This window comes from Myotis yumanensis, unplaced genomic scaffold (genome assembly GCF_028538775.1).
Source record: "Myotis yumanensis isolate MYYU_CA2020_CCGP unplaced genomic scaffold, mMyoYum1.0.hap1 SCAF_1, whole genome shotgun sequence".
In the NCBI taxonomy this organism is placed as follows: Eukaryota; Metazoa; Chordata; class Mammalia; order Chiroptera; family Vespertilionidae; genus Myotis; species Myotis yumanensis.
The window spans coordinates 116,526,942-116,540,728 of NW_027223752.1; the positions used below are offsets into that span (position 1 = coordinate 116,526,942).

The 13,787-nt window shown below is 41.9% G+C and overlaps 1 protein-coding gene across 9 annotated transcripts in view; it reads right to left on the reverse strand.

Annotated features, from left to right (window-relative positions):
- Nucleotides 1-13,787, reverse strand: part of NEO1 (neogenin 1) — a 260,875-nt gene that overhangs the window by 172,721 nt on the left and 74,367 nt on the right. For all 9 annotated transcript variants that reach the window (XM_070430757.1, XM_070430775.1, XM_070430727.1 and 6 more), the window contains exons 3-4: nucleotides 6,260-6,535; nucleotides 2,700-2,853 (exon numbers count right to left, since the gene is read on the reverse strand). In XM_070430757.1, coding sequence (XP_070286858.1) covers nucleotides 2,700-2,853; nucleotides 6,260-6,535 — 430 coding nt within the window. The remainder of the gene's footprint in view (nucleotides 1-2,699; nucleotides 2,854-6,259; nucleotides 6,536-13,787) is intronic.

A 13,787-nucleotide genomic window follows, 5' to 3' on the forward strand; every position in this document is an offset into this window, starting at 1 on the left:
AACTCTAGACCTGCTCTATCCAATTCAATAGCACTAGCCACATGTGGCTACTGACACTTGAAAATGTGGCTAGAATGACTGAATAACTACATTTTTAAATTTTATTTAATTTCCATTTAAATGTAGAAGCAGCACTGAACACAAACTTTATTGTTTTAGGAGAACTACACTGCACTTTAACTGATACACTGCATAACTTATTATTGTATTTAGTAGTGCACATGTAGTTCTTACTCTTTTAATGCAGCTACCAGAAAATTTTAAGCTAGATAATGTGGCCTGCATCATATTTCTATTGGACAGCATTGCTCTAGAACAGTGGTCCACAACTGGGGACAATTTTGTCTCCCAAGAGACATCTGGCAATATCTAGAAACAATTTGGGTTGTCACAACTTAGGAGTGCTATTGGCATCGAGTGGGTAGAGGTGAGCGATGTTACTAAACATCCTACAACGCATGAGATAACTTGTTTTGGAAACAAAACATACTAACCACCACCAGCACCAGCACCACCTCAGTTCTCTTATCAGAATACAACTGAGGAAAGTATCCAGACCATAGGAAGTAATGAGGGAGATGAGATGGATGACCCGGTGGTTCAGGGGTCCTCAAACTTTTTAAACAGGGGCCAGTTCACTGTCCCTCAGACCGTTGGAGGGCCGGACTATAGTTTAAAAAAAAAAACTATGAACAAATTCCTATGCACACTGCACATATCTTAAAAAAACAAAACGGGAACAAATACAGTATTTGTATTTGCATGTGGCCCGCGGGCCGTAGTTTGAGGACCCCTGCCGGGTGGTTGATGTTAACACAAAAGGCTTTTGTAGAAAATGAAGAATTTGTTATCATAGAAGGCTGGTAATATTTTAAAAGGCAAAAACAAAAGGATGAGAAATACATTTCTTTTCTTTTATTTATTGCCTAAAGTTTTACATATGTGTCCTTTTTTCCCGCGTGACTCCCCCCAGCTCCACAACCATTCCCACACCGGGCAAGCCCCCACAGCCCTGGTGTCTGTGTCCATTGGTTAAGCTAATATGCATGCATACAAGTCCTTTGGTTGCTCTCTACCCTCCCTCCTTCCCCTGCCATTTGTCTCTGGATCTATCCTTGTTCATCAAATTTTGTTGATCATTATATCCCACAAATGAGTGAGATCATGTGATATTTATCTTTCTCTGACTGGCTTATTTCGCTTAGCATAATGCTCTCCAGTTCCATCCATGCTGTTGCAAATGGTAAATGTTCCTTCCTTTTTACAGCAGCATAGTATTCCATTGTGTAGATGTACCACAGTTTTCTAATCCACTCATCTGCTGATGGGCACTTAGGCTGTTTCCAAATCTTAGCTATGGTAAATTGTGCTGCTATGAACATAGGGGGGCATATATCCTTTCTGATTGGTGTTTCTGGTTTCTTGGGATATAGTCCTAGAAGGGGGATTACTGGGTCAAATGGGAGATCCATTTTTAACTTTTTGAGGAAACTCCATACTGTCTTCCACAGTGGCTGCATCAGTCTGCATATAGACCAATGGAACAGAACAGAGAACCCAGAAATTGACCTAAGCCATTATGCTCAATTAATATTTGACAAAGGAGGCAAGAGCATACAATGGAGAAATACATTTTCTTTTACTGTTTGTGTAAAGGAAAAAACTACTATCAACAAAATGCATATGAGAGTGATAAGTCTCAGGCTAGTGAAGACTGGAAATCTATATAATAAAAGCCTAAGCAACCGTTAACAGCAGAACGACCAGTCGCTATGATGCGCACTGACCACCAGAGGTCAGACGCTCAATGCAGGAGCTGCCCCCTGGTGGTCAGTGCGCTCCCACAGAGGGAGTGCCACTCAGCCAGAAGCTGGGCTCATGGCTGGCGAGCGCAGCTGCCACAGCGGGAGCCTATCCCAACTCCACGGCAGCACTACTGAGCGACAGCAGTAGGCACAGCGGGCCAGGATGAGCACGAGCGGCGTGGCGCCCAGCCCCGTTTTGAGCTCCTCCCTGGCTGCCTGCCATTTGGCACACTGCTACATCCCCTGAGGGGTCCCAGACTGCGAGAGGGATGTCGGACTGCTGACTTAGGCCCGATCCTGGTGCCATTCTCTGTAGAAGGCAGACAGTCTGAACAACTCAGTGACTCAGGGAAGCATAGGGAATTCAGGGTGAGCCTGCCTCCACGCTTCACTCACCTACTCGATAGTGTTCGCAGGAAAGACCGTGGTGGCCCAGCCCGTGCCCACTGCAGCAGCTGCTGAAGCTCAAGAAGAAGGCCATGCAGCAGCAGAAGGCCATCCAGCCACAAGCTGGCAGGTGGACATCCCCCAAGGGGTCCCAGACTGCGAGAGAGCGAAGGCCGGGCTAAGGGACCCGCCCTCCCCCAGTGCACAAATTTCATGCACCAAGCCTCTAGTAATGTAATAATTTAGAGAAGAAGGTCCTGAGGCTTTAAGCTAAGGATACTGCAGCTCAGAAAGAACAAATGGAATAATTATCCCTTAATATTTTGAAAGCATTTTTTTCTTTAAACATCCTAATTATATACAGCATATAAACATATGTCAAGGATGATAAGGATTATGATGTATTTAAATTTTTTAAAGTAGATAATCATTTTCTTATTAATCAATAGTGCCACATAAGAACAAGTCTCAAGCTAAGGTTGAAAAAGGATTTTAGGTATACATTACCTTTCTGTGTCAAGTGCCTCCTCATTTTTCATCCATCTAATAGTTGGAAGAGGAAGTCCCGAAGCAACACATGGCAATACTGCACTCTCACCAATGACTCTGACTAGGGAAGAAGGTTGTTTCAAAAATACCAAGTTTGATGTGACCTTGGAACCTTAAAAAAAAATTTTTTTTTTTTTAAAAAGATAATGATTAAGAATGCACTTTACAACTTCAATGATGAAAATGACAAATTCCTATTCAGTCTGTGTGGTTTTATATAGTAAAATATTTTAAGCAAAGTGACACCAGAAAATTCCATTTAGATGAGCAAACATTTCTTAAATAACTTTTATGTGCAAAACACTGTGCCAGGTTCTCTGGGCCTTAAAGGTGTATAAGTTATAGCTCCTGTCCTCAATGTACTTACTAGTTAACTGAGGGAGGTGTGACATAAATCCCCTTTACTTTAAAACATAGTAACAAACAATTGCCTCATGACTGCAACAAACAGAGAAAAGACTGAGCAAGCTCAGGACCCTTAGCAGCATCCTCCCCACTCCAGTGATATCATAAAAGGTTTCCTTTCCATCGCCGTGTCAGTGTGTTACTTCTAAAAATCTTTCTGAGTTTCATCTTTAACTTGGTTCACTTAGTCTGTCAACCCTTTGATTTTATAACTGTGCAACTATCAGGTTACTATATATACCATATACACATATACACATATATACATATATATACCATATAAACACACACACATATATGTATATACATATATATATATACATACACACATAATTTGTGTGTGTGTATGTGTGTGTGTGTGTGTGTGTGTGTATATATATATATATATATATATATATATATATATACCACTATATGTGTGTTCACTTTATATAGTTGCTCTTATGGACATATGAAAGGCCACATTCTTATGGATAAAAGATACGTTCTCTAAGTTTTGATGGTGTAATATTTCTAACGGTAAGTTGTGAGAAGAAAAAAATCCTTAGGCAAAGAGATGTGACTCCTGTCCCCATAATCTTTGGAAAAAATGTTTTATAGCCATAGTAACAACTATCATATCTGGCTTAAAACTTGTGAACCAAATGATGATGGTTCTGTAGTCATGGTAACAAGTAAAAATTGTCTAACAGATCAGGCACAACTGCCTTCAGTGAACATGCTTTTGAGAGCCAACCAATCAGTGACAGCCTCAGGCTTTAAACATCAGTCATTCAGCAACAGAATCACTTGCTTCTAAGACTGACATTAACCTGCTCTCACTATCTAATCAACCATAAAAGATGCTTCTCTGACTGGCATTGACCCACCCCTGTGCGTTATAACCAACACACCAAGAACAACATCTTCCCAAAAATTCTATAAGAGATTGGAAGTTGCATTATTCAAGGAGACTGTGCCTCTGAATTAAAAAAAAAAAAAAAAAATTGAAGAAAAAACAAATAAATGGAATCATATACTATGCTCAAGGATAACAAAAATTAACATCATTAAAATGTCCATATTACCCAAAGTAATCTACAGATTCAATGCAATCAATCCCTACCAAAATACCAATGGAGTATTTCACAGAACTAAAACAAATAAAAATATTTATATGGAACCACAAAAGACCCCAAATAGCTACAGCAATCTTGAGAAAAAGCAAAGTTGGAGGAATCATACTACCTGATATCAAATTATACTACCAGACCATAGTAATCAAAACAGCATGGAACTAGCATAAAAACAGACATATAGACCAATGAACCAGAATATAGAGCCCAGAAATATACCCCTTCCATTATGGTCAATCAATCTATGAGAGAGAAGGCAAGAACATTCAATGAGCTAAAGACAGTCTATTCAAAAAATGGTGTTGGGAAAACTGGACAGATATGCACACACAAAAATGAAACTAGACTACCTTCTTATACCATATACAAAAATAAACTCCAAATAGATTAAAGACTTAAATGTAAGACTCAAAATCATAAAATTCCTAGAAAAAGATAACAAACATTTCTCTTAGCAGTGTTTTTTCTGATATATCTTCTCAGGCAAGAGAAACAAAAGAAAAAATAAACAAATAGGACTACATCAAACTAAAAAAATTTGCACAGCAGAAGAAACTATCAACAAAACGAAAAGACAACCTACTGAATGAGGGAACATATTCACCAATGATACATCCAGTCAGGGGTTAATATCTAAAATTTATAAAACACTTGTACATCAAAAAAACAAACAATCCAATAAAAAAAATGGGCAGAGGACCTGCATAGATGTTTCTCCAAAGAGGATATGCAGATGGCCATTAGACACATGAAAAGATGCTCACTAATCATCAGCAGATAAATGCAAATTACAACCACAATGAGATATCACCTCACACCTGTCAGAATGGCTATAAATCAACAAACAAGTGTTGGTAAGGACGTGGAGAAAAGGGAACCCTTGTGCACTGTTGGTGGGAATGCAGATTAGTGCAGCCACTGTGGAATACAGTATGGAGGGCCCTCAAAAAATTAAAAATGGAACTGCCTATGACCCAGCAATTCCACTTCTGGTTATATCTTCTATATATGTAAAAGCCTAATATGCAAAGTGTCCTCTTGGGAGTTCGACCAACCGGGAGTTCGCTCGCTCGCTATGATGTGTGCTAACTACTAGGGGACAGTGCAGAATGAAGGAAGGCCCCGGCCGGCATCTGGGGAATGGAGGCCCTGGCCGGCAGCTGGCAGCCGCTAGGGACCCTACCTGTGCATGCATTTTGTGCACTGAGCCTCTAGTCATATATAAAAACTACCCACACAACATAGGGATGGTCCAATTATATTCATAAACTCACATTCAAAATAAGAAATGTGGAAAGAATCAGGCACCTAGCTGTGGGTGTAGAAGCTGAAAGGTCATGAAACACCAAGAGGCTAAAGGGACTACAATGAGCTACAGGTGAGAGAAAGTTATGGGTAAAAAGTTGTTACACAGTTGAGTAAAGATAGCACAAAACAGCTATGAGGAAAGCCAAGAGGAGCAGAGAGAGTGAGAACCCACAAAGAGAAGGAAAGATGGGAAGAGGAGCTGGTTTTACATTAAAATGAGGGAGTATTATAAAGATCCAAGAACTCTTGCTTGCCAGTGTCTTGAGAGCTGCTATAGTAACAGCTACCACTCTGCCCATCTGTTGTATGAACTAGCCTGAGTGAGACTCTAATTCTTACAAGTAAAAAGATTTAACTATAAAAAAAAAAAATCTATTATAGGGAAGTAACCAAACTCAAAGGAGTGGAGAGACCTGACAAAAGACACAGAGTTAATGTTTCTTTGGTCAAGAAGAATGCAATAGACATTGAATATACTTTACTGCTTGATAAATATTTACTGACTAATGTATTCATTAAAGTATAGATCTTTCTTGTATGTTTTCTTCTTTTTCTCCCTTGTAAGACGCTTTATGCTGATGTTAATATTTCGCAGCACATTTTTAACAGTGTTTATAAAAAAAATTCTAAGAGAACAAATTTTACCCATCAATAAACATAACACCATCAGTCCTGATAGTAAATGAATACCTGGAAGAACTTTTAATTCAGCTTCATCACTGTACTTTGGTGGCCCACCACTTTCAACTATGCAGCGATAAAGTCCCCCATCTCCTTCAGTTGTGTTGCTGATAACCAGTGTCCCACTTGGAAGTTTGAGGACTCTATCATCCAGAAGAAGAGGCTGCCTGTTCTGTTCCCATCTCACAAATGGGACCAAATCTGCATTAACTTCACAATTCAGAATTGCACTGTCCCCAGCATAAACTGAAGAATGTTCTGGTTGACTGGCAAATCTTGGAAGACCTGAAAATTAAAGAGAAAGAAGAAATAAAATGTAGCTAAACATTACTTTTAAATGAAGTGATGGGAACCAGCAGCAAGTCAATCCATGTGGCCACATGTATGGTGGAACCAGGGTCAAGAAGGAGGTTCATGAATCAGGAAATTGGCTACATACAGAATTACAAATCAAACAAGTAAATGTACTAGGGATACTTGTCATATTCCTCACAGTCAGAGAAGTACAGTAAAAATATGGAAAAGCAGAAGGGCTGAATAAATCCCATGATATTAGACTAGAATAGAGGTAACAGTGTAAACTTATGGTTTTATATAATTACTAGAGACCTGGTGCACAAAAATTCATGCACTGAAGGGGGTGTCCCTAAGCCCGGCCTGCTACTTCTCACAGTCCTGGAGCCCTCAGAGGATGTCCTACTGACAGCTTAGGCCAGCTCCCCACAGCTGATCAGGGGAAGGCACCTCCCCATCACCCCCTTGCTGCTGCTGCCTCTGGCCTCCCTCTGCGGGAGGCGACCCGGCAATCAGGGGAAGGCGACGCCCCCATCACACCTCTGCTGCTGCCACTGCCAGCCACACGGCTGCCTGAGCCTCGGCCCTCGCAGCCACTGTGGTTTGCCTAGCCTTGACCCGGCCCTCGCTGCCTGAGCCTAGGGCCCTGGACAGCGGCAGCCACCATCCACAGCTTGCCTGAGCCTTATGCCGGCCCTGGGCAGCGGCAGTCGCCACCTGCAGCTTGCCTGAGCATTCGTGCTGCCTTGGGCAGCGGCAGCCGCCATCGGCGACTTGCCTGAGCCTCAGGCAGCCACTGCGGCTTTGTCCAGAAGGAGGCAGCATCAAGTCCCCACCCACCCACGCGTGCCTCGCCAAGCACGCAGCCCTGGCCACCTGCGCACGCAGCCTCCTGGTGATTGGATGTTATGGCATGATGGCATGATGACCATTAGCATGTTAGCTCTCTATTATATAGGATATACAACTATAGAGAGATGTATATAGAGATGCAAATGTGTATATATGAAATATGTATATTTCATATACAATCATCTGTCCAGAGAGTCCAGATCAATGTCACTCCAGAGGCAATGAGTATATAGAGTATATATGGTGACTTAATCTTGATTTCTAAATACCATCCTCCATTACAAGGAACCAGTGCTCCTTGGAGAAACAGCTGATTCTAGGCCTGGTATAGGGAAGTACAAGATGAACCTGGAATGTCTTGTGACAGCAAAGAAGCAAGTACCCAAAGAATAATGTGGATAAATCAAAAGGACACAAAAGTCAGACTGTAGAGAGTTTCCTCTGGATTTTTAGAATCACTTGTTGATAGATGTGTATTTGTTGTTCATAATTTGTATCTTTACCTTTTTCTTCTTCTTCCTCTTCTTAAAGGATACCTTTCAGCATTTCAAATAATGCTGGTTTGGTTGTGATGAACTCCTTTAGCTTTTCCTTATCTGTGAAGCTCTTTTTCTGACCTTCAATTCTGAATGATAGCTTTGCTGGATAAAGTAATCTTGATTGTAGGTTCTTGGCATTATCACTTTGAATATTTCTTGCCACTCCCTTCTGTCCTGCAAAGTTTCTGTTGAGAAATCAGCTGACAGTCGTATGGGTATTCCCTTGTAGGTAACTGAGTTTCTTTCTCTTGCTGCTTTTAAGATTCCCTCTTTGTCTTTTGCTCTTGGCATTTTAATTATGATGTGTCTTGGTGTGGTCCTCTTTGGATTCCTTTTGTTTGGGGTTCTCTGCACTTTCTGGACTTGTAAGTCTATTTCTTTCACCAGGTAGGGGAAGTTTTCTGTCATTATTTCTTCAAATAGGTTTTCAATATCTTGCTTTCTCTCTTCTTCTGGCACCCCCATAATTCGGATGTTGGTACGCTTGAAGCTGTCCCAGAGGCTCCTTACACTATCTTCGTATTTTTGGATTCTTTTTTCTTTTTGCTTTTCCAGTTGGGTGTTTTTTGCTTCTTCGTATTTCAAATCTTTGACTTGATTCTTGCAATCCTCTAGTCTGCTGTTGGAACTCTGCATAATATCCTTTATTTCAGTCAGTGTATGCTTAATTTCTAGTTGGTCCTTTTTCATATCCTCGAGGGTCTCACTAGATTTCTTGAGGGTCTCACTACATTTATTGGCGGTCTCACCAGACTTTTTGAGGGTCTTACTAAATTTATCAGTGGTTTCTAGAAAGTTCTTGAAAAACCTTAAAAGTGTGGTTTTGAACTCTATATCCAGTAGTTTGCTTTCCTCCATTTCTGTCATTTGTGTCCTGTTTTTTTGTCTCCGCATTTTTTTTATGCTTCGCTGTGTCAATAGAGTGGCTTTCTGTGCTAGGTGTCCTATAGGGCCCAGTGGCTCAACCTCCCCAATTACCTGAGGTGGACCCTCTTGTCGCACCCCTTTGTGGGCTGTGTGCACAGTCTTGTTGTAGTTAAGCCTTGATTGTTGTAGGTATCACTGGGAGGAGTTGACCTCCAGGGCAATTGGCTGTGAGAATCAGCTGTGTCTGCAGTGGGAGAACTTCTGTGCTGGAGACACCCCTCCGGGGCAAGACTTGCTTTAGTGGGGCTTTGGTGCTCACTGAGTCTGCCCCCTGAGTGTGTCCTTTATGGATCCAAGGAGCTGCAATCTGGATGGTCCCGATCTGACCACCAGGAACACTGGCTCCTGGATCTCTAAGGAGGTGCTAATCTAGCCTCTGCTTGAGGCTACCCAGCAGGAGCCAGCTGTGAAGCAATGCGAGTTGCCGTGGGACCTTGGGCCAGCTGCAGTTTGTTAGGTAGTTTTCAGATTGCAAAGGGCCAGGCCTTTCATATGCAAAAGCCTCCCTGCACGGCTTGGGCGGGGCGGGGTCCCAGGGGGTCAACAGGGCGGAGCAAGCAGCTATGGCTGCCCTCACAGGCCCCGCTTCTCAGTGTCCCAGCAATCGCTGCAAGAACCTCTGAGAGAAAGCTGCCCTTGAGTTCCGACCGATGCCAGATAGTCCAGTTTCTCCCGTATGAGTCTGGGTCCCCAGAGACTCGCCCGGAACTGGAGCTCAGAGCTTGAGACTCCCTACCGATTGAAAAAGACAACCGTGTCCTCAGTCGCCAGCCCTCTCCGCGTGTGCCTCCGTACCTCTGTACTTTACTTCTGCACCGCACCTCCTCCGAGTCTCGTATGCTTTTCTCTTTCCTTCTAGTTGTAGAATTTCCACTCAGCCAGCCTTCCTGTGGTTCTGGATGATGTCCGTTCCATCTTTTAGTTGTATTCTTGAAGTGGTTGTGCTAAGCAGCAATCTCCGGTGTTTACCTATGCCGCCATCTTGGTTTTTTCCTGGAATTTACTCTTAATAGTTCAGAAAAACATTCAGAAAAAAAATGTACTTCGGTATGTGCATATTAGGGGTGATGTGATAAGGCAGATGTGGTAAAATGTTAATAATGGTGAAGATTAAAATTGGATTTCTTGTTTCATTCTTGCAATGATTCCGTAGGTTTGAAATTACTTCGAAATCAAATATTAACCAAAAAAAAATGCAGTCATAAATACTCTATATAGCAGCGGTCGCCAACCGGTGGTCCATGGACCACTGGTGGTCTGTGAGGTCCGAAAGGTTGGTGACCGCTGCTATATTGGCCACAGAACAAAATGGTTGAGAGGATGAGTACTGGAGTCACAATCTGCACTGAATCCCAACTGCACAACCTCATTTGTAACTGTGTGATGTTGGCAAGTTACCTAACCACTAAGCCTCAGTTTCTTCATTAGTAAAATCAGAACAGTAACAGCCCTCATAATGTTATAAAGGTTAAACACTTAACTAATTAAATACTTAAATAATTCATATAGTGAATACTGCCTAGCACATAAATACTCAATAAATATAGGTACTATTACTAACAATAATATCTAAAAAGTGATATTATTGAATATGCTCGCAATACAATAAAATGAGTTGATATATATGAAACAAACAATACAATAAATGTTTGTATATATGAACTCTAACCAATATGCTCAAAATACAATATTGAATACAATATTATTGTACATGCTCGGAATACAATAAAATGCTTCTTTAAGGACTAACAAATTATGAGAAACAACTACAAATCTTCTAGTTTTATGATGGTTAATCAGTCCTTATGTAAATGACACACATATGCAGGTTGTCCAGCTGTGTCACAAATTTTTATTTTTTGTTTCAAGGGGATTTTGAAGAAAAGAAATAAAGGTAAAATTAACAAAATATCCACTTCTCAGAAATCAGAAAATTAGAAGGAAATAAAAGTAAACACAGAAACTAACAAAAGGGGGAAAAGTAATTTAGAATGAAACCAAGAGCTAGTTCTATTTTTTCTAAAGTCAAAATATTCTTCCTCTTTAGGTCTCATGAAAATGAATAAGTTTTAAAAACATAAAACTACAACTACATATGGGGAGTCCACAGACAAATTTCTAAAAGTTTCTGAATAAAGAAAGCAGATGGAGTAACTAGTAACTGACACTGAAGCAGAAAATGCTGCAGCTTCTCATGCGCACAAGCAGGAGGCCACTTTGTCCTGCTGCTTTGGAAAAATTGCAGAAGAAAAGAGAGAGAGTGGGAATGGAGCTGCCAAGAAGGAATTAACAATGTCTGTATTTAGAACACACAGTTCCCCACCTTTGAGCTCAAAATACTCATAGCCATGGTACTGCCCAAGCAGTAAAACAAGAAATTTTCTGCTGTGGAGAAATGAGACAGCCCAGAGAAAAAGACCATTCATATTTAATTCTATGAGCTGTCTACTTAGTATTCTTTCAAAAATTCCTCATCTTGATTGACTGGCCACAATCAGTTCCTATTGCTTGCAACCAAAGACCTCTAACCAGTAGTCTTTTAGAATGGCAATTTGGCAATATCTTTTTTTATAAGTTTTACCGAGATACAATTTATATAGCATAAAGTTTACCATTTAAAATACACAATACAATGGTTTTAGTATATACACAGAGTTCTGCAACCATCACTATAATTTTAGAACATTTTATCATCCCCCCAAAAAACCTTGTACTCACTTGCATCATTCCCCATACCCACCTATATCCTTATCCCCTCATCCTCAGCCCTAGAAAACCAACAATCTTTTGGCTCTCTATATATTTACCTATTCTGGGTTTCATATATATCAAGTCATACAATATGTGGTCTTTTGTAACTGGCTTCTTTAAGTCAGTATAATGTTTTTAAGACATCCACATTGCAGTATATATCAGAACTTCATTCTTCTTATCCTATACTAGAGGCCCAACGCACAAAATTTGTGCAGGAGTAAGCCTTCCTTCCCCCAGCTGCTGGCACCAGCTTCCCTCTGGCACCTTGGACCTGGGCTTCGCTCCGGCTGCCAGCAGGCACCTGGGACCCAGGCTTCTCTCCGGCCCCAGCTTCATCCAGAAGGACGTCCGGAGTGACATCTGGTCTAATTAGCATATTACCCTTTTATTATAATAAAAGGGTAATATGCTAATTAGATTGGGAGACCTTCCGGTCATCCTTCTGGACAAAGCCATGGTGGTGGGGCCGAGGCAGAGGCGGTTAGGGGTGATCAGGCCAGCAGGGGAGGGCAGTTGGGAGCAAGCAGGCCGGTGGGTGGGGGGGGGAACAGTTGGGGGCGAGCAGGCCGGCTGGGGGAGCAGTTGGGGACGAGCATGCCGGCGGGGTGGGGGCAGTTGGGGGGGAGCAGGCTGGCGCAGGGGGACAGTTGGGGGCGATCAGGCCGGCGAGGGGGGCAGTTGGAGGCAATCAGTCCAGCATGGGCGGGCAGTTAGGGGTGATCAGGCTGGAAGGGGGGGCAGCTGGGGTTGATCAAGCCGGCAGCAGTGTGGTTAGGGTCGATCAGGCAGGCAGGCAGGAAGGTGAGTGGTTAGGAGCCAGCAGTCCCAGATTATGAGAGGGATGTCCGACTGCCAGTTTAGGCCCAATCCCCGAGGGGTCCCAGATTGGAGAGGGTGCAGGACGGGCTGAGGGACACCCCCTCCCGTGCATGAATTTCATGCACTGGGACACTAGTAGATAATAAAAGCCTAATATGCTAAGTGTCCAGTTGTCCGTTCAACCAAAGTGTAATATGCTAATGATATGCTAAGGCCACTCAACCGCTCGCTATGACGTGCACTGACCACCAGGGGGAAGACAGTCGACTGGCAGACCAGTTGGTATGATTTGCACTGACCACCGGGGGGCAGTCAACTGGTAGGTTAGCTTGCTGCTGGGGTCTGGCTGATCGGGACTGAGCGAGACGGGATGGACATGCCCTGGAGCCCTCTCACGGTCCCTCCCCGGCTGGCCAACCTCCCGCGTCCCTGATCATGCACCAGTGGGGTCCCTCAGCCTGGCCTGCACCCTCTCACACTCCGGGACCCCTCAGGGGATATCAGAGAGCCAGTTTCAGCCCAATCCTGCAGGCTTGGCTGAGGGACCCCGCTGGTGCACGAATTCATGCACCGGGCCTCTAGTTGCCAAATAATATTCCACATATGAATATACCACATTTGTTTATCCATCCTTCACTTGATATTCATGTACACTGTTTCATTTTTTGGCTATTATGAACAATGCTGCTATAAACATTCATGTACAAATTGTTGTGTGAACATATCTTTTTCTTTTCTCTTGGTTATTAGATACCTAACGAAATTTCTCAGTCATATGGTTGGTTAACATTTTGAGTAACTGTTAGACAATCCAGTGCTAATTTTTAAAATCACACACACACATGAAGTATACCCTGTGATCCAGCAATTAGTAAAATTACTAAGCCTAGTAATCTTTTCTATAGAAATAAAGATTTACAAAGTTGTTCATTATAGTACTGCCTATAACATCATAAGACAAACAATGAAACAAGGAAAAAGAATAATAGTTTGAAACTGAAATAGTCTAAAAAGACAATTACTAAGTAAAACGTGAAATCCTGGACCAGAAAGGAAAGAAAGGACCAGAAAAGTATAAGTTTCTGCCTTTTTTTTTTTTTTTTTTTCTGGTAAGATCAATTGAGATAACCATTGATATCCATATGACCGTTCATCAAAAAGGGGATCTTTGGATAATTCACAATATATCTATAAGTGAATATGATGTAACTATTAAAAAAGAACTTCTATTCATTTCTTAGTTTAGACATTATTTCCTTCTGATACTCAGGCCAAGAGCAGGTTAAACAACTCTCCTATAGAATCTTGCAGCCAACATTTTTATCATCTTGTATTAACACTGCCTGCTACTT